The 21,141-nt window shown below is 46.0% G+C and overlaps 1 protein-coding gene across 1 annotated transcript; it reads left to right on the forward strand.

The window, feature by feature from the left end:
* The first annotated feature begins 18,066 nt into the window (after positions 1 to 18,066).
* Positions 18,067 to 19,361, forward strand: LOC117356033 (plant intracellular Ras-group-related LRR protein 3-like). Its single transcript, XM_033935283.1, has one exon. It carries the CDS (start codon positions 18,294 to 18,296, stop codon positions 19,062 to 19,064), a length of 771 nt encoding a protein of 256 aa, XP_033791174.1. The 5' UTR covers positions 18,067 to 18,293; the 3' UTR covers positions 19,065 to 19,361.
* The last annotated feature ends 1,780 nt before the right edge of the window (positions 19,362 to 21,141 follow it).

Raw genomic sequence — 21,141 nt, forward strand, 5'->3', positions numbered from 1 at the left:
CGATCACCGCCGAACCCCACACCCCCGACACCCCCCTTCAGTTACAGTATGTTGGACAGACGGATGGGTCCCAAGCCTGCCCGTCCGACAGGCCCACCATCCTTGGGGCCTGTCCATCCGGCCAATTCACTGTAAGTGAAGGGGGGTGGGGGGTGGTCACAGGGTTCAGGGGACGATCGGGGGTTTGGAGGGCTGATCGGGGGTTGTTTGGCATTCGCGGGGGGGGGGGTGCACCATGGGCAGGAGGGCCTGGGATCCCTCCTGCCAGTATTTTAGGGGGGTGGGGGATGCACCATGGGCAAGAGGGCCTGGGGATGGGGGGTCGCGGGTGTGTCTCGGCAGAAGAGGTTGGGCATCTCTCCTGCCGTGGGTCGCAGCAGTTCGGGGGGTGGGGATCGTGATCGCAGCAGGGGAGATGAGCCATCTCTCCTGCCGCAATCGTTGCAGTGGGGGGTGGGCTGGTTGCCGGGGCTGCTGAGCTGATCGCGGCAGCCGTGATCAGCTCAGCGGCCCCTATTCGGAACTTAGACCTGTTTTGACTTGGTTTCAGTCAAAACATATAAGTTCCGACTGGGCAACCTGCTCAAGTTTTTGGTTATAATTGCTGTATGACCACCTCCCACCCTTTCCCCTCCTCTAAAAACGCATCTTTTCGCTCTAGGCGTTTAGAGGCAGGGGAAAGGCCTAAGCTCATTTTAGATACTTCTAAAACCAGCTTTGATTATCGGTACTTGGACGATCTGGCTTTTTGATCGTCCAAGTACCGATTTAGGCCACTTTTTGGATTATGAGGCCCTTATTGTTTTACCAATCTATAAAGTCTCTTTCTCCATGGTTTCTTCATTACTTAACATTTGGCAGTACCACTTGAAGATGAGCAGAATTGGTGTTTCATAAACAGATACAGTTTTGTAAAGATAAACTGAAATTTCTCCAGACTAATATTTTGCAATGGGTTCCTATCATCTTGTTTGAGTCTGGAATAAATAACAGGCTGTTTATCTTCAGTTTCAGAAGCCACAATAAAATAATTCATGGACTATAAAGCTTTGCTTCAAAATAGAAGAAGGTTGATACTTAATATGGAGGTCAAGACTACTCATTGGTAAATGACAGGAGCATCACTTTTATGCAAGCTAACAAGTGATTGGCTTTACAGAAATGAACACTGTCACATGACCCCCTTTCCCTTCTCAGTACTTTGTACATCTAATTGGCACTTTGGCACTAATCCATATTAGTTAAATAACTCCTCATGATCAAGTCACCATCCTTCACACAAACAAACAGGGGTCCTCCTATAAAGCCCGCTAGAACCCTTTTAGAATTTTATTACTACTTATTTCTAATCTAATCTAACTTAATCTAATCTAAACCTTAGATTTATATACCGTATCATCTCCTGAAGTAGGGGCTCAACTCGGTTTACATAAGACTTCAATAAACAGGGAATCAGTGTAACTAACGTGAATTACGAAAGAAAAGACAATTAACACTCCCTAGTACCATTTCCCCAAAACTGTTGAAATAGCATTGTTTTCATCGATTTATGAAAAATCTGGAGAGAGAAAAGAGTTTGAATATGACTAGGAATTTCATTCCAAATCGTTCTATAGCAGTACTAGACATATGTCGCACTGTACGTAGTATATGAAGGTCATTTCTCTGTCCCTAGTGGGCTCCCAATCTAAGGTTGGGTTTCTTTGTACCTGGGCCAATAGAAGGTCAAGTGACCTGCCCAGGTTCACAAGAAGCTGCAGCAGGAATCGACCCCAGTTCTCAGGATCTCAGTTTTGACATTAATATAGAGATAGTTGAAAAGAACTTACACCTTTACAGTATTCAGTTATACACAAATATTTACAATAGTTTAAGATTAATCTCATATTGAAAGAAAAACTGTTTGAAGATGGCCTGATATTCAAAAGAAGTTATGGAAGTTATTTTAGAAGACATAGAAACATGAAGGCAGATAAAGGCCAAATGGCCCATCCAGTCTACCCATCCGCAGTAACCATTATCTCTTTCTTTCTCCGAGAGATCCCACGTGCCTATCCCATGCCCTTTTGAAATTCAGACACAGTCTCTGTTTCCACCACCTCTTCCGGGAGATTGTTCCATGCATCTACCACCCTTTCTGTAAAAAAGTATTTCCTATCACCTCTTAAATTCATTCTATGCCCTCTCATTCCAGAGCTTCCTTTTAAATGAAAGAGACTCGCCTCATGCACATTTATGCCACGTAGGTATTTGGACATCTCTATCATATCTCCCCCTCCCGCCTTTCCTCCAAAGTAATAATAATAATAACTTTATTTTTGTATACCGCCAACACCCAGGCGGTTCACATAATAAAGAGGATTGGGCATTCCAGTGATGATACAAAGCATCCAAGAAAAGCAATACAATATTTCAATAGTGAAAAATACAATAAGAAACTATGACTTATGGTGCCTATCTCAGCTTATTTGTTAATAATAAGTTGAAGTCTTTTTCTCAAATTTAGACCGACATCCATATTGAAAATTCTCAATTTTAAAATTGGTTCCTTTAAGTAATTCTATTAAGCATATACATATTGAGATCTTTAACTCTGTCCCCATTTACCTTACGACGAAGACCACACACCATTTTAGTAGTCTTCCCCTAGACCAGTGGTAGGCAAACTCATTAGTCAAAAGAGCCAAAGATCAGCAGTACAATGATTAAGATTTATTTTGAGCACCATACCCCGCGCTTGCTTGCGCTACGATGGCTACGTCAACCCGACTTACAACACGCTCGCCCGCAAGTAGTCAAAATTGATTCGTGGCAGAGCCTAAAGAATGACACGGGGAAAAAATTTGTCTCCGTACCCAGCCCGGCCCTGCAAGCTTGGTCCCCCATCCCAGCAAACCATCTGATCCCATCCACACAAGCCTCGCATAGTTTTATACTGAGCTTATTATATTAAAGTATAAAAAGAAACAATATTCTGTACAATTGTCAATTTATAAATCAGCGTCTTCTCCCCACTCTCTCTTCCCCATATCCCTTCAGTGTCCTCAGCCCACTCTCTCTCCACTTCCCTTCACCGCATGCACATAAAAACAAGCAAGCAATTTTATATCATTTCCATTCTATTCATTCATAGAAATTAAAGTCTAAATAATGCCAGTCACATAACAAAACATGATTTTACAAAAATAATTTCCTGCACAGTCAAGCCTGCAAGGATTACTAGATGTCTTTCAGCAGCTCCCCTCCCTCCCCCTTCATGGCCAAGTCAAAATGATCTACCAACAATAAAAATTTTTAAAACACAAAGCATGCTGTACGCAGAGAAAATGTTAATTATCATTTATATTCTGCGGGTTTTCAAAGAAGTCACAGCAGATGACTTTATGCAATGTTACCTCAGTAACAACTATACAAAAATAGACAAAAATATCCCCTCCCTTTTTACTAAACCGCGATAGCAGTTTTTAGTGCAGGGAGCTGCGCTGAATGCTCTGCGTTGCTCTCGATGCTCATAGGCTCCCTGTACTAAAAACCACTATTGAGGTTTAGTAAAAGTGGGCCATAGTGCAAAATATAGACAGCAGATATAAATTCTCAAAACGGACACATTTTGATCACTAAATTGAAAATAAAATCATTTTTCCTACCTTTGTTGTCTGGTAATTTCATTAGTTTCTGGTTGCACTTTATTCTTCTGACTGTGCATCCAATATTTCTTCCCTTCTTTCAGCCTCCTGTATGCTTCCTCTCCTCCAGACCTCATTCCCTCCCCCAACTTTTTCTTTCTTTCACCCTGCCCCCTTCTTTCTTTCTCTCTCCATGCCCCCTTTCTTTCTGTATGTCTGTCTGTCTTTCTCTGTGCCCCCTTTCTTTCTTTCTTTCTCCATGCCCCTTTTCTTTCTTTCTGTATCCCTGTCCCACCCCCTTTCTTTCTCCATGCCCTCCCCCATGCCATTACCATTGGGGAACAGGCCACTGCCGGGGAATAGGCTGCCGCCGCCGCCACCATTGGGGAACAGGCCACCGCCGAGTTCTGAGCTCTCCCTGCTTCCCTTCTCTGTAAAGAGGATGCTGAAGTGCCGGGCCGACCACCCTTCATCACCCGACGTCAATTCTAACGTCGGAGAGGAAGTTCCGGGCCAGCAAGGCAGCGATTGGCTGGCCTGGAACTTCCTCTCCGTCGTTAGAATTGACATCGGGTGCGAAGGTTGGTCGGCCCGGCGCTTCAGTTTCCTCTTTATGGGGAAGAGAAGCAGAATGGGCACCCCTGCTCTACACAAGCCGTGAGTCACACTCAAGTGGCTAAAGAGCCACAGTTTGCCGACCACTGCCCTAGACCAACTCTGTCCTGTTTGTCTTTTTGAAGGTGCATTCTCTAGAATTGTACACAATATTCTAAATGAGGTCTCACCAGAATCTTATACAGGGGCATCAATACCTCCTTTTTCCTACTGGTCATACCTCTCCCTATGCTTATGCACCCTAGCATCCCTTTGCCATCGCCTTTTCAACCTGTTTGGCCACCTTAAGATCATCACATACTATCACACCCAAGTCCCATTTCTCTTTCGTGCACAAATGTTCTTCACCCTCTAAACTGTACTGTTTCCTTAGATTTTTGCAGCCCAAATGCATGACCTTGGATTCTTTAGTATTAAATCTTACATTTTTTTTCGAATTAATGACTTCTTTGCAATTTCCAGCATTTCAACATGTAACCAACATCCTTGTGTAAATGAGGATTTTTAGAAAGAGATCAATTTACACATGGCTGTCTACATAGAAATTGCAAGGAGGCTTATTGGACAAATGTGACCTGGACAGGTCAAAAGTTACATAATCTAGACTCTTTCGGAAAGGGAATGCACATATTTTCCACATGTAGATTTTTTTACAGCTGCTCCCTGGCACATACAAGGGGGTGCTGAAAAGTTCTCAGCCCAACCAACCAACTAACTAAATTCTGAAAAGAGCGTTATCTTATTTCATTAAGTGCCAATTTGCAGAAACAAAATTCTATGTTTTGACATTGTTTCAGATGATTGATTGAACCATATCCACGTCATTCTCTTCTTGGTTGGGCTGAGATCTTTTCATAGCAACATTCCAGAGCTGAGATTGTGATGTCATAATGCCTCTTCCACCACTGCCTAGGAGTCGACTTCATCAATGATGTCACAATGGCTTGATTGTTCTATACTTGGCTCACATAAAAGCATAATAGCCACACTGGGTCAGAACCAATGGTCCATCTAGCCCAGTATCCTGTTTCCAACCGTGACCTATCCAGGTTATAAGAACCTGGCAGAAACCCAAACAGTACAAGGGGGTGCTGCAAAGTTCTCAGCTAAACCAACCAACTTCCTAAATTTTGAGCGTTATTTTGCCACTGTAGCTGAAAAGAGTGTGATCTTATTTCATTAAGTGCCAATTTGCAGAAACAAAATTATTTGTTTTTGACATTGTTTCAGATGATTGATTGAACCATATCCACGTCATTCTCTTCTTGGTTGGGCTGAGATCTTTTCAGCACCCCCTTGTATAGATTTTTTTAACTGCTTTTATGGGGCCAGCCCTTTGCAGGAGGGATTAAGAGAGATCTCCTCCTTAATCTTCTGTTGTTTATTCAAGCTATATAAAGAATGTGGTTTTTGTAGTTAATAATGAGCATACATACATGTAAGTTTGCAAAATGGCTGACATTCGTGTATAAGGATGACATTTACACACCTGTTGAATTTCCTCCACTGATTTATGTTTGCATTTCTAAACTGGCTGCAGTGTACTTCTGCCAATATATTAGAAAAAAATCTCTACATCAGAAGATTATTTTTTGAAATAACACTGAAACTGAGCTTGTGGCCTCAATGACAATTCTTATTTTTATTTTTTTTTAATTATCTTTATTAACAACTGCAAAAGAACATACAACCAGGAGCAGAAGAATCATAAAAACAGAGCAGCCAGAAAACAACACAGGAGACTAGTACAACAAATGGTGCTCATCACAAAAAACCCCCATGGGTGGATGCAATGTCTATATGATGGGGCTCCACATGTTTATTGGCAGTTTTGTAAAGGGAGGGGAAGTTAGGTACACTCACTTAAACTACATCAATGGCAGGCATAACTAGATGCAATATTACAGCATAACTTACAGGCTTACTAGTCTGTAATTTCCCAGATCATCTCTAGGACTCATTTATAAAATTAGTGTTGTGTTGGTCTTTCCAATCTTCAGGTACCATGAATGATTTTAATGACATTTTACAGAGCTCTTTTAATTTCCTGAGTTGTATACCGTCTGGTCCAAGTGATTTGCCATTCCTTATCTTGTCAATTTGGCTTATTACATCTTCTAGGTTCTGATAGCTTCAGATGTTATGACCAGTCCCAGTAGAGCAGCAAGCAGGTTCCTGGAGTAGCCTGCTGGGAAGTTTAGTAAACCACAGAGATGGGGACTCAGGCTCATATCCTACTCTAGCTACTACACTTATGGTGGACTATGTGAGCCATTCAAAAACCACCCTAATCCCACTGAACCACCAAATAGGAGATACCTGCAGACATTAGGGCTATTGGTGTGGACTGTAATTGGGTCCAGTAGGTTTTAGGTGGGTTTTGGAGGGCTCACTATCTACTTTAAGGTAGAGAATGACATGGGGAAAAAAACTGTCACCGCCCCGTCCCCGGCCCACCATCCTCTGCACCGCCCCGTCACCGCCGTTCCCTTCACCGCCCCGTCACTGTCACCGCCATCCCTTTCACCGCCCCGTCACCGCCACTGCCATCCCATTCACCGCCCCGTCACCGTTCCCGCAGCATCCATATAAGCCTTAGTACTCTAATATTTAGCTTATTCCGTTCCTGTTGCTGAACTAGAGAAAGAGATGTTCAGCTGGCAGGGCTTTGTTTATAAATTTTTATCAACACAACTAATATACCACCATAATGTTTCCGACAGAGGACAAGTATGCAATAAATGCATTTTGCTGTTTCAATGCCAGTGCTCAGCAGAACAACAGACAGCAATATGGACATTCACCTTATGGACTGGGTGATATACATTTCAAATGTTGTACTTTTTTTAATATATAAAAATAGGCAAAATTAGTTGCTATTTTATCATTATATTTTCTTGCCATTGGTGCCACACATGATTTTAAAATGATAAATCAGTTCTGCTAAAGAGGGGAAAATACCCACAACGAAACAGTATTTATGTATTACAGATCTATGAAAGGACTAGCAGCCCCCACCCTCCCTCCACCTCACCTTATATTCCGAGTTTGCCGGCTTTCTTTTTCCCGAGCTGCACGCATTCAAAAAGCCGTGCACGCGCAGCTGCGCAAGTCAATCAAACTTCTCCTCTCCTGCAACTTCCTGTTTCCGGTTGCGTCAGAGGAGAAGATTGGTTGACTCGCGCAGCCGTGCGTGCATGGCTTTTTGAACACGTGCGGCTCGGGAAAAAGGAAGCTGGCAAACTCGGAATATAAGGTGAAGTGGAGGGAGGGAGCTGGCTAAACGCTATGGGCGGGCAGGCGGTGGCTGCGGGGACCGCGCGATCCTTGATGCCTCACTGCGGAGACAAGACCATTCACCGCTCCACGGGGCGGTGAATGGCCTTGTCCCCGTCCCCGCAGCAACTGCTATTTTTCTTTCCCCGTTCCGGCGGGTTACCCGCGGCTAAACGCGGCTAGCCGCGGGTAACCGCCACCGTGTCATTCTCTACTTTAAGGTGTTATGATGAAATGTGTACCTGGGACCTTTTATGTGAAGTTACTGCAGTGCCCCCTAAGGTGCCTCACTGCACTGCAAGGATGTCCATGTAGCCAGTCTACTACAAATGCTTGCCCTTCCTACATCCCAATGGCTTGTTTTGTGTGTTTTTCTTTTGGATGCTTTTTTTTCCAAAATGGTTGAAAAGATAGATGCACGTCTAAGAAAAGGCCATTTTTGAAACAAAAAAACTTGTTTCTGTTTTGAAAATTTTCATGTTCTCTTCTGGATTTTTGTGCACCTGCAAAATGTCCAAACTCGGATTTGGCCATCATATCGAAAATGCCCCTCCACATTTCTATACTCTTAATCTGATCACTTTCCGGGTTGAATACTGAGCCCAATGACATCAAGCTTCATCACTTATTATAAGTCTAACACTGTACCGTACAATGTTTCAAGCAGCTGTTGTAGAGCTTTTATGGAGTTGCCAGTTTACATTTGAAAGGTTGTGGTATTTATTATATAAGTGCCATTTGTGTTTTTGCTATCCATACATTGTCACTTACACATCTGTCATATATAGACGTTTTGTATCAATTTTATAAAGCTGAGATATAGATGTCTAAAACATAAAAGCATCCAAATGGCAAGAGGGTGTTGTCTGGGCACGTTTTGGGTGAGACAATAATGTTCCCCAAAAAATATACATTTATTCTAGACAGCTGCATGGGAACAGGGGCAACAGTGTCTGCAGTGTCTGCAGAGAACCCCTCTAGACTGGTGGGGATCCTGCACTTGATGAGTCTGCTTTCTTTGGGGATCCTACAGGTGTGGTACCTACCCCCGGCGTTGGGTCCCGTGCAGTTGCACGCTCTAGCTCTTTTCAGGCCACCAGCATCGTTCCTTCCTCCATGCTGCTGGCAGCTGACTCAGAAACCTTCCCTCTGAAAAGTTTTTCATCAGAGGGAGGATTTCCCCTGATGCAATCGGAGGGAAGTCCTCCCTTTGATACATTTTGCGTCAGCTGAGCCAGTGGTGCTGTTGGATGATCAGCTGATCATTGCTCCACTCTCCCTGTGCCAGCTCAGTGGACTGGTGGCTCCAGTAAGCACTACTACTACTATTTATTATTTCTATAGCGCTGAAAGGCCTACGCAGTGCTGTACATTTTAACATACAATAGACAGTCCCTGCTCAGAAGAGCTTACAATCTAATTTAGACAGGACATTTCAGGGTTGGGGAGGTTATAGTGGGTCTAGGTATCTGACAGCAGTGAGGGGGAGTTAAGAGTTGAAAGCAGTTTCAAAAAAAGTGGGCCTGTAGCTTGGATTTGAACACTGCCAGGGATGGAGCACGACATATTGTTTCAGGCAGCCTGTTCCAGGCATATGGCGCCGCAAGAAAGAAGGGACAGAGTCTGGAGTTTGCAGTGGAAGAGAAGGGTACAGATAAGAGGGGCTTGCCCGATGAGCGGAGATCACGGGGGGAGCAGAGGGGGAGATGAGTGGGAGAGATATCGGGGGGCTTCAGAGCGAATGCACTTGTAGGACAGCAAGAGGAGTTTAAACTGTATTTGGGGGAGCCAATGAAGCTCCAGAGCCCTGATCAGATGTGCCAATAGGACAAGAGCAGGGTTGCTTGCTCAGATGCAGTGTTTTGTTTTAAGCTGCTGTTGTGAGTGTGTCCCATGCCAGTGTTAGGCACAGGACATACACTCATTCAACACACAACAGCTAGGGCAGTTCCAGACCTTCTGTAAAAATTCCCCAGTAAGAGGTGGGCATTTCCTTCTCTCCCTTTCTGAGCATTACAAGGACTGCTCATGTAAATACTAATGGGCTCCTTGAATTACTTTTGCATAGGGTTCACGGTGGCTGCTACCGCTATCCACAGAAGCCCCGGAAAACCCTTTTCAGCATAGGAAGTAGAGCTTCCTTGCAGGTAAGCCTGGTTTTAAACATGCTTACTAGCAAGGAAAACCTTTGAGCACCTGGGCCAGAGGATGCCGTCTCCTTTTGATCCCTCTCTGTCAAATAGAAGCACACTGTGTACTGTCCCCATCCGATCCACGGGAGTGAAGGGTGTGCTGTTCTCATCTGTCACACAAGCACAGGGAGTGTTTTATGCTGGTTTGGAAAGAATCTTGTCAGTAGCGTACTGTTATACCTCAGCATATTACTGACATGTTCAGCATATTACTGATATGTCTCCTCAAGTCTGCTTATCTGACCTCTTTGTCCTGAGTGTTACCTTGACCACACCAAAAGGATAGTAAAGACAGATGGCCTCTGTAACACCTTCTTGATAGCATCAAAGAGACAGTGCAACACCTATCCTGACTTCCTTTATTTGAGTGACAACTGGATAGCATCAAAGAGACAATAAACTGCAACACCTCCTTGCTTATTTGAGATCCTGACCTCTTTGACCTCCTTGCCGCTCAAATAACATCAGTAAAGACAGATGGGAAACTACATCAAAAAGAAAGGGACGGTGACAAGTATTTGCTATCTTGACCTTTTTGACCTAGGAATTGCCCAAACAGCCTCAAAGGGACAGTGAACATCCTAACCTCCTTGATCTTCAAAGGGACAGTGAAACCAGTCTCATGGGAAAACAATTTCTGCAAACACCTCCTTCTGACATCCTGACCTGGGTGTTGTCAAAACACAGAACAAAAGAGCAGGACTAATTGTAACAGCAGGACCAGCTGTTTATGCTTTTACTATGAACTCCGCAGTGTGCATCCTATATAAGACCGGGATTCTGACCCTGACAGGAGAATCCATGACATTTGGCCACGTCTCACGGGACAGTCCTTTGGTCTACCCATCTATCTATTGCAGGGATTCCCAATAGTGAGGATGGTCGTTATATGGGGTCAAGGTGATGATATTTTATATTTAATTCTTATATGTGTATAATAAAGTGTTATTGTTTATGCATTATATTGTCTGTGTGCTTTTCTGAGTGTCACTGATCATCCCACTTGTTAGAAAAGGGGGTGCAGGGGGGGGGCGGGATGCCCCAGGTGCACGCTCTGAGGGTATGCTCCCGGCCTGAAGTCATTGGCATCCATTCCCCCCCGACGTCCGGTTCTTCCCCTCTAGCCTCCCCGTACCATTTAGAGTAGTGAAGCAGCGTGCAGCAAGATTGCGATGTCAGCGATCTTGCGCTGCTTCGTTCTGTTTCCTCCACCGCGGTCCCGTCCCCCTCCTCTGACATCAGAGGAGGGAGCAGGACCGAAGAACGAAGCAGCACAAGATCGCTGACATCGCGGTCCTTCGGGGTGGGGCGGGCAGGCAGGCCTTCAGGGGGAGATGCAGGTCTTAAAGGGGGGGACAAGCCTTCATGGGGGAGACAGGCTTTCGGGGGGGGGGACAGGCAGGCAGGCCTTCAAGGGGGTGCAGGCCTTCAAGGGGGGGACAGGCAGGCAGGCCTTCAAGGGGGGACAGGCCTACAAGGGGGTGGGACAGGCCTTCAAGGGGGAGACAGGCATTCATGTGGGGGGACAGGCCTTCAAGGGGGGGACAGGTAGGCAGGCCTTGAAGGGGGGTGTGTCAAAAAATGATGGGCTCCGGGTGTCAACTACTCTAGGTACGCCACTGGATCTTGTGTTAGATTTCCCAGCTGCTCTGAAGATAGAAAGTTTTCAAAAGACTTACCTGGGCTAAAAAAAAGATCCGCCTTTAAACATCTAAAAGTACATCTGTTTGTTTAGGAGATACATAACTTTCCCCACACAACACAAAAGACGAGGGCTATTTGTACTGTACCACACCTACTCTCCACCTTCTGCTAACCAGGTGCGAAGTCCACTGATATTTGTGTACCTAGGGTACCCACCAGCCCCATCGTGAAGAACTGTCCTCTCAAAATTAGCTTGTAAGTTTTGCATGTAGGAAACAGAAACCCGAAATACGATGGGAGGGCTGGTAATGGGTGAAATTACTAAAGAAAAGGACTCGGGGGTAATAGTGGACAAGACAATGATGACAATGTCGGCACAGTGCGCAGCGGCCTCAAAGAAGACGAATAGAATGCTAGGTATTATCAAGAAAGGTATTACAGCCAGAACGAAAGAGATTATCCTGCCGTTGTATCGGGCGATGGTGCGCCCGCATCTGGAGTACTGCGTCCAATATTGGTCGCCGTACCTTAAGAAGGATATGGCGATACACGAGAGGGTTCAGAAAAGAGCGACGCGATTGATAAATATTGACCCTTCATATGCTGAAAGATTGGAGAAACTGGGGCTCTTTTCCCTGGAAAAGCGAAGGCTTAGAGGGGACATGATAGAGACTTACAAGATCATGAAGGGCATAGAGAAAGTGGAGAGGGACAGGTTCTTCAAACTTTCAAAAACTACAAGAACGAGAGGGCATTCGGAAAAGTTAAGAGGGGACAGATTCAGAACCAATGGTAGGAAGTTCTTCACCCAAAGGGTGGTGGACACCTGGAATGCGCTTCCAGAAGGTGTGCTAGGACAGAGTTCGGTATTGGGGTTCAAGAAGGGATTGGATGATTTCCTGAAGGAAAAGGTGATAGAAGGATATAGATAGAGGATTACCATACAGGTCCAGGATCTGATGGGCCGCCGCGTGAGCGGACTCCTGGGCATGATGGACGCTGATGAAAGAGCGCCCACTGTGAACCCTTGAAAAAACCCTGCTTGGGCGAAACGGGTCCAGTCGGGGGCATGCTAGTATCTCTGCTGTTTGGAAGAAAAATAAATGAATGAATTATCTTATATATCTGGTTTGTCTTACTTCTAATAACACTGGAAGATGACTGCATACCTTAAATGTTAACTTTACAACATATCGGAGGTGGCTGTTCTCAGCTTTGAGACCGAGCCATTTATTTCCTCCTCTAGTAGAGTGACAAAGGGGTGGTGGGATCTCTCGCTCTCTTCTTCGTTGGAGAGGAAAGAGAGAGAGAGACGGAGTTGATCCCGGGGCGGGGGACGCCCCCGGGAGCCAGAGGAATGCACTTTTTTTTCGACGGGCCCGAGAGACGCGCGAGAGAAGAAAGGGAGGGTCATTCGTTAAAGCCGGACCCTTTCCGTCTCGCGACACGTGGGGGGGGGACCCCGAGAGCATACACCTGCCTGCGGGCTCACCCGGCTTTGTTGGTGACGGAGAGCCCGACCTGCCGGAACTTCTCGGCCTCGTTTCGCCGCAAACGGACTACGGGGACCGTGACCTGGCCGCACGCAATCCTCTTTACTCGAAAAGACCTGCACAACGAGGGAGGAACCGCTTTGCCTGAACACCGGACTCGCTGGCCCGCAAGGGCACTCCCCGTTAGGGTCTGATGCGCCAAATCGATCGGTGGGGACGGTGAAGGGCGAGTAGAAAAGAGACCCTGTTTTGGGGATGTTGGTTTGTTTTTGTTTTTTTCCCCCAATAAAGGGTTCTTTCTCTCTCCTTCCCCGGCCGCCTTAAAAAAAAAAAAAAAAGAGCGAGAAGAGGTTGGATTTGTTCAAGTCATTTAATATCCCATTGCCCCAGGTACTCTGAGGTTGTGGGTTCAAATCCCACACTGCTCCCTGTGACCCTGGGCAAGTCATTTAATCCCCCATTGCCTCAGGTACTCTGAGGTTGTGGGTTCAAATCCCACACTGCTCCCTGTGACCCTGGACAAGTCATTTAATCCCTCATTACCCCAGGTACTCTGAGGTTGTGGGTTCAAATCCCACACTGCTCCCTGTGACCCTGGGCAAGTCATTTAATCCCCCATTGCCTCAGGTACTCTGAGGTTATGGGTTCAAATCCCACACTGCTCCCTGTGACCCTGGACAAGTCATTTAATCCCTCATTACCCCAGGTACTCTGAGGTTGTGGGTTCAAATCCCACACTGCTCCCTGTGACCCTGGGCAAGTCATTTAATCCCCCATTGCCTCAGGTACTCTGAGGTTGTGGGTTCAAATCTCACACTGCTCCCTGTGACCCTGGACAAGTCATTTAATCCCTCATTACCCCAGGTACTCTGAGGTTGTGGGTTCAAATCCCACACTGCTCCCTGTGACCCTGGGCAAGTCATTTAATCCCCCATTGCCTCAGGTACTCTGAGGTTGTGGGTTCAAATCCCACACTGCTCCCTGTGACCCTGGACAAGTCATTTAATCCCTCATTACCCCAGGTACTCTGAGGTTGTGGGTTCAAATCCCACACTGCTCCCTGTGACCCTGGGCAAGTCATTTAATCCCCCATTGCCTCAGGTACTCTGAGGTTGTGGGTTCAAATCCCACACTGCTCCCTGTGACCCTGGACAAGTCATTTAATCCCTCATTACCCCAGGTATTCTGAGGTTGTGGGTTCAAATCCCACACTGCTCCCTGTGACCCTGGACAAGTCATTTAATCCCTCATTGCCTCAGGTACTCTGAGGTTGTGGGTTCAAATCCCACACTGCTCCCTGTGACCCTGGACAAGTCATTTAATCCCTCATTACCCCAGGTACTCTGAGGTGGTGGGTTCAAATCCCACACTGCTCCCTGTGACCCTGGGCAAGGTAGAGTGTGAACCCACTGAGACAAAATGGGACAAATGCTTAAGTACCTGAATGTAAACCACTTAGGCTTAGGCTATAAGTGGTATGAATGCTATAAATAAATAGTGAAAAACCACAAAACAAATACAACCGCAGCAAGATCTCTACACAGACACCGTATGCTAGCAGAATACTACACCTTAGCTCTACATAGACAAACCCTCAACAAATATGAAACAAGGGACCACAGACCAGTAATAGAGAGGTGAAGGCAAAAAACCTGTAAACCTCAAAAAAGTTGGAATCTGCACACAAGAAAGAAATAGAAACTGAAATGCAATGTACATTTCCCCAAACTGACATATTCTGAACGAAATGCTTGCTTCTACCTTTGGGGCCTGATGCTCTTTAGAACACCTAAGAGGCAGCTGCCAATCACGTGTCAATTGTACATTGGCGTCCTACAGAGAATCACGCCTACATCGCTGAACAGACGCCTTAAATGTAGGTGCACAGGGACGCTGGAGCACGTCCAAGGCCACTTCTGGGTGAAACCATGTCCACGCCCCACATTGGGCATGCTTCATGCATCCCTATGCAAATCCGTAGGTGCGCTTCCCTTTAAAAAATAAAAAAGTATGTCCCGATTGGCTGAGAGATGGCGGTAGGACACCTACCATCAGGTCGTGCGTTTGCAGAATCAGACCTTTGTTGCCTGAGCATTTTATATATCTATTTGCATTAGTCCTGGTGTCTCTTTTCTGCCTTTCTGGGGTTTTTCTTTCCTTGTCTTTGCAAGGTCTCCTATCCATTTGGCATTTCTTCTCTTCCCATGTCCACCATCATCTTTCCCTCTGAATCCTTTTCTGAGGGTGTAGCTCTAACCCGTATGCTACATTCTCCTCTAAAGAGAGTGTGGTCTAGACCAAATGAAATAGATATATGAATGCTCAGATAACAGATGGATGGGCCATTTGGCCTGTATGTGCCATCATGTTTCTATGTGTCCATCTTATACCGGGTGCCTATCAGGAGATGTTTTAATAAAATGTAATCTGCTGCTTCCGTGGGACCAGTCTCATGATAAGAGCTATAAAATGTTCCAGTTCGGGGGGGGGGGGAGAGATTGGGTGGGTTGGGGATTTGTGTATTCATTGTTGGATAGTTCTCAATGACCCACTGTCTGTTGCTTGGTTTGTAAATTTCTTTGCTTAAAAAAATGTTGCAGTTCTTATTTGAAGACTGGTCCCACAGCCAGTAGTATAGCAAGGGTGAGAGGTGTCTGGGGTGGAGGTGCCCCTCCCCCACCCTCTTCTCCACCCATCACCACCATCCGCTCCTTTGCCACCCCTGCTGCCGCATGCAAGCGCACCTCCCCTCCCCCCATACTTCTTTAACGTTCACGGCGCGAGCAGCAAACTCCTGACTAGACTAAACTAAACTAAACCTTAAGTTTATATATAAGAACATAAGAACATAAGCATTGCCTCTGCCGGGTCAGACCAGGGGTCCATCATGCCCGGCAGTCCACTCCCGCGGGGGCCCTCCAGGTCCATGACCTGAAAATGTTCCCTACCTAACCTAAAATGTCCATACCCTATTTGATCAGTGTCCTGTGAGGTAAACCTCTATCTGTACCCCGTTATTCCCTTCGCTTCCAGGAAGTCATCCAGTCCCTTTTTGAACCCCAGAATTGTACTCTGGCTTATCACCTCTCCGGGAAGCGCGTTCCAGGTGTCTACCACCCGTTGAGTGAAGAACAACTTTCTTGCATTCGTTTTGAATCTGTCTCCTCTCAGTTTTTCTGAGTGACCTCTTGTTTTAGTTGCCCCTACTAGTCTAAAGAATCTGCCCCTCTCCACCTTCTCTATGCCTTTCATGATTTTATAAGTCTGTATCATGTCCCCTCTCAGTCTCCGCTTTTCCAGGGTAAAGAGCCCCAGCCTGTCTAACCGTTCGGCATATGAGAGGTTCTCCATTCCCTTTATCATCCTCGTTGCTCTCCTCTGGACCCTCTCGAGTATTGCCATGTCCTTCTTGAGGTATGGCGACCAGTATTGGACGCAGTATTCCAGATGTGGGCGCACCATTTGCTCGATACAGTGGCAGGATAACTTCCTTCGTTCTAGTAGTGATACCCTTTTTGATAATGCCGCATCCTCTCTCATAATTATAGAGTTCGGCACGGTTTATAAGAGCTTAATATAGGAAGGACTAACATAATGGGTTTGGAGGTTGAGTATAGGGGGGGAGAGCATTACATTTTTGTGAAAAGCCTAGTTTTCAGGTGTTTACAGAATAGTTGGAAGGAGCCCTGATTCTGTAGTGGGGCAGTAGGATTATTCCAAAGCCCTGTGATTCTGGAGAAGAGAGATTTTCCCAATTTTCCCGCATATAGATGCTTGGACATACAAGATTGCGCAGTATTTATCAGAGTACAAACAATTTTTCAGAGTACAGACAATTTATCAGAGTACAGACTAAGAGAGGACTATACAGAAATTTAGGGAGAAGTTAAATAGGGGAGAGAAGAGAGAGGAGGGGTTTAAGGGGAGGTGTAGACTGAGGGAGATCTTTAGTTGAAGAGGAGGGTCTTTACCATTTTACGGAATGTCAATAAAGAGTTCTGTTGCCTAAGTTGGGGGGGGAGTTTATTCCAGAGATGTGGGATGAAGTGGCTGTAGGATCGTTTGCGGGCAGTTTCTGAGAGGAGGGACCTTCCAGGGGGAATGCATAGGCGTATTTCCGATTTTGAGCGGAGGGTGCGAGTGGGGGTGTAGATGGGAAGCTTGGATTTTATGTAGGAGGGGGTGGTGGCATAAACTCTCTTGTGGGCTACTGCTAGGGCCTTGAAAGCACAGCGCTGGCTAATTGGGAGCCAGTGTTCAGCGCGGAGTGCTGGGGAGATGGGATCATGGTAGTTGAGGTTGTGTAGGAGGCGGATAGAGGGCTTTCGGGGCAGGAACGATCTTCCTACGCTCCTGCCCCGTGCAGATCGCCATGAGGAAATGGCTGTAGGGAGTTCCCGACGTAGTCTCGAGAGACTACGGGAACTCACAGCAGCCATTTCCCCATGGCGATCTGCACGGGGCAGGAGCGTAGGAAGATCGTTCCTGCCCCGAAAGCCCTCTAGACCACCAGGTAAGGCCGGGAAGGCGGCAGGGAGGTGGGGGTGGGTCAGAGCCAGATAATTGCGGTTTTTCACCATTCGCGGTCTGGCTCTGCCCGTATCCCCACGACTAACGAAGGAGAAGTGTACCTTAGTTTTGAATTCGTTCTTCCTTCTCCTATGTTTTCTGCTATGTACTCTAGTCTTAATTATATGTGAACCCAGTCGAGCTCCACTGGGAGATGACCAAAGATTAGATTAGATTAGAAACCTTACCCTAACACTAGATAGCAATTGTTGGTGCGCCATTGTCCTGCACGCACTTGTTGGGGCGCAATTAATGGCACGCCATTCTCCTGCGTGCATTTATCGGTGCACCGGAAAACTCACAATCTCATTTGTACCTGGGGTAATAAAAGGTTACGTGACTTCTTAAGACTCGCAAGGCACAGCCGTGAGATTTGAACCAGGTTCCCCCATATGTCTAGCTCACCTCTAGGCTACTCCTCCACTCGGATGCGAGCTTTTGAACTTTTTAGTAGGTCATCTAGGCTAATTTAACGTGATTCAGTCCTTAGATTCTTGTTTCTGAACAGATGAACAATGCCCATGTATTGCACTATAATTCTGCATTGCTTTGGCTGCAAAAACAGGAAGAAGAGTTTAGAGGGCAAGGCCCTGTTTACCAAGTAATTGTAACTGAGCAACTGAAAGCAACTGAAAGCCCGTCTCAGTTCAACACAGCAGGTGGAAAATCAGCAGCCTCAGTGCATAACAGAAATGCTAATGGACTTTAAAATATTTCTTGTAAAATAGGGGAAAATCCAGAAAAACAACAACTGTCAACGGATGATGCCATTTCTTTTTAATTATTATAGAAATTGGACTGTGGAGAATTTTTAATTTCTCTTCCACTGGATGCTTCCAGACTGAAGTCAACCCACTCTATCCTTTCCCCCTGCCTACATGGGCATGGATCTCCACTGGAAATACCAAGCGGAGAACAGCCCAAATTCTGAAAAAAAGAAGAAGGTCAAAATTGAGGGCAAAGAGCTTAGATTCATCCCTTTGGAGGTCTTCAGTTTGGATAAACTACAGGTGCTGGAAATGAGCCCTGAGAGGGAGAGCTGCCTCTGCTTTCAGATGAAGTGGCTCCCTCGAGAAATTGGACGCTTACAGAATTTAACTGCCCTGTACATGGACACCAACTTTTTGAAGGAGGTCCCGCCTGAGATCGGAACCTTAAGGAATTTGAAGAGGCTCAGCATAAGTAATAACTTCCTCACATTTCTTCCCCAAGAATTTGCTGGACTTCAGAAGCTGGAAAGCCTCCACCTGGCCAACAATAAGTTCAAGGATGTCCCTCCCCAGGTCTGCGAAATGGAAAATTTAACTTTTCTGGATGCAAGTGACAACCGAATACAGACGATCCCTTCAAGCATTCATCAACTAAAAATGCTAGAGACACTGTTGCTGGTCTTTAATCATTTGGAGACTCTGCCAGAAAATTTAGGTAGATTGAAAAATTTGCGTTGTTTGTGGCTGGGGTATAATAACATAAGATCTCTTCCCAATAATTTTGGGAACCTGAATAAGTTAGACTGGGGATATAATCATTGTTCATGTAATTTTGAGGGGAATCCACTGGTTTGTCCACCACCAGAAGTATGCAATAGAGGTCCAGATGCAATCAAACAATATTTTGCTGCACGGAGAAAGGATGGACAGTACTCATAGTAGGATACCTTGCTTGCAAATATGTGTTTCAGATTGTTGTGCGCTGTGAGGAATTAGATGTGTGGAAAAAAAATCAATAAATTTTCATCAGGAATTATATTTTAATCTATGTACAGTATATATGATATGCTTAATAGAAACGGGTATCCATCAATAAGTGACAGAATGCTAGTGTCTCGGCATCCTGAGGTTGTGGGTTCAAATCCCACACTGCTTCTTGTGATCCTGGGCAAGTCACTATCCCCCATTGCCGCAGGTACATTAGGTAGAGTCTAGAGTGTGAGCTCACCAGGACAGACAGGGGAAATGCTTGAGTGCCTGAATATAAACCACTTAGTCTATAAGCATATTAGTGCACTAGTCTTATAGCCCGTTAAATTAACGGGTGCTAGAATATGTGTGTGTGTGTCTGTCTTTATTTCTTTTTCTCTCTCCTTAGCCGCTTTCTGTATTTCTATCTTTCTTTTTTTTTTTTCCTTGGCTGTCCACCACCACCCCTTGTCTGCTCCCCCTGTTCATTCTCCCTTCCTTTTACCTCTCCTGTGTCCTCCCCCACCCCATCACTGCTCACCTTATCCAGCAGCAGCCCTTCTCCCTTTATTTTACCTCACCCCTCTTCCTGCTCCCTCATCCATCAGCACCTCTTCCTGCTCCCCCTGTCCAGCAGTAGGCCTCCCTTCATCCCCCCCCTGTCCATCAGCACCTCTTCCTGCTCCCCCTGTCCAGCAATATGCAGTTCAACACCAGAGAAAGAGAAAAAACACTATACACTTTGGAATATAAAAAGAAAGCAGTGCAAATTTACAGTAAAACTGCATTTTCTGTTAATGAAATTAAAAATAAAATTCTTTTTTTTCTACTTTTATTGTCTGGCCATTTTATTCATATTTATCCCAGTTTCTGCTCTCTTCTCTCAATTTTCTTACCAGGGTTTGCAGTCTATCTGGCTCTTCTCTCATTCCTGTCTTCACTTCCTCTCCTACATCCATCTCAGACTTTAACCTTATCTTTCAGTTTTCCTCCATTTATTTTTCTGCATCTCTATCTGCTTCTATTTCTCCAGTTGTTTGTTTTTTTTGGGAGGTTTTTTTTGGTTTGTTTTTTTTTTGCTAACTCCTCCCTTCCAGCATCTTCTCTTTCTCTCTCTTCCCCTTTTATTTTCAGTCTTCTAACCAGTATCTGTCTTGCTCCCTCCATCCAGCATATCCTCTCCCCTTTGAGTCACGGGTCAGGCCTGAAATATGAGGCTGGAAGCCGATTCCTCCCGGAAGCAGTCCTCCATGTTGTTTGCCGGCCGCTGAAAGGAGGGGGGAGTGCCGCCGCTGCCGCTCCTGTTCCTGTTCAAAGCGGCCTGCTTAGGTTCATGGGCGGCTGTTTTGAACCTCGCAGGCCGCTCTCCATATGATAGCAAGTTCCTTCTGACGCGATCGCGTCAGAGGGAACGTGCTTCATGTGGAGAGCGGCCTGCGAGGTTCGCTACAGCCGGCCGTGAACCTCATCAGGCCGCTTCAAACAGGAGCGGCAGCGGTTGGTGCGGGAGGGGGGAGTCGTCGACTTGTTCTGCACTGTGGAGGCGATCGTTGGCTGGCTGTGGTCCCGGCTTGGAGAGGGCAGGGTGTGCTAGCAGGCGGCAGCCGCCGCTCTGCAGGTGGAGAGCAGAGAAGGGCGCGCAGTTGTCTTGCCTCGCGTGAGGCCAGACCGTAAGCCGCGCATGCGCACTTCCTATGGGTCGCTACAGCTCACAGAAAACGGACCCACGCTTAGGAAGTGCGCATGCGCGGCTTACCGTTTTATTATATTAGATGATCTATTGAGGAGTTGCCTCTCCAGTATGTTGGGATCAGAAGACTCCTAGAGACACGAGCCAAGTGCATGCAGAGGCCCAACATTTGCACCTTGCTCAGTGGCACCGGTGTCGCTGTCCCCTGTTGCCATCTCTCTATTTTTACCTCCTCCAGCACTTGTGGTTTAGGCAGTGGAAAGGAGCATGACACTAGAGTCGTAGCACTACTGCAAATGTTTTGATGCTTACTTGCTACCGTGTTTCCCTGAAAATAAGACAGGGTCTTATATTAAA

Source organism: Geotrypetes seraphini, chromosome 2 (genome assembly GCF_902459505.1).
Source record: "Geotrypetes seraphini chromosome 2, aGeoSer1.1, whole genome shotgun sequence".
In the NCBI taxonomy this organism is placed as follows: domain Eukaryota; kingdom Metazoa; phylum Chordata; class Amphibia; order Gymnophiona; family Dermophiidae; genus Geotrypetes; species Geotrypetes seraphini.

Coding starts and splice junctions, on each gene's coding strand:
- LOC117356033 (XM_033935283.1), top strand. CDS start 18,294: ATGGGCATGGATCTCCACTGGAAATACCAAGCGGAGAACAGCCCAAAT.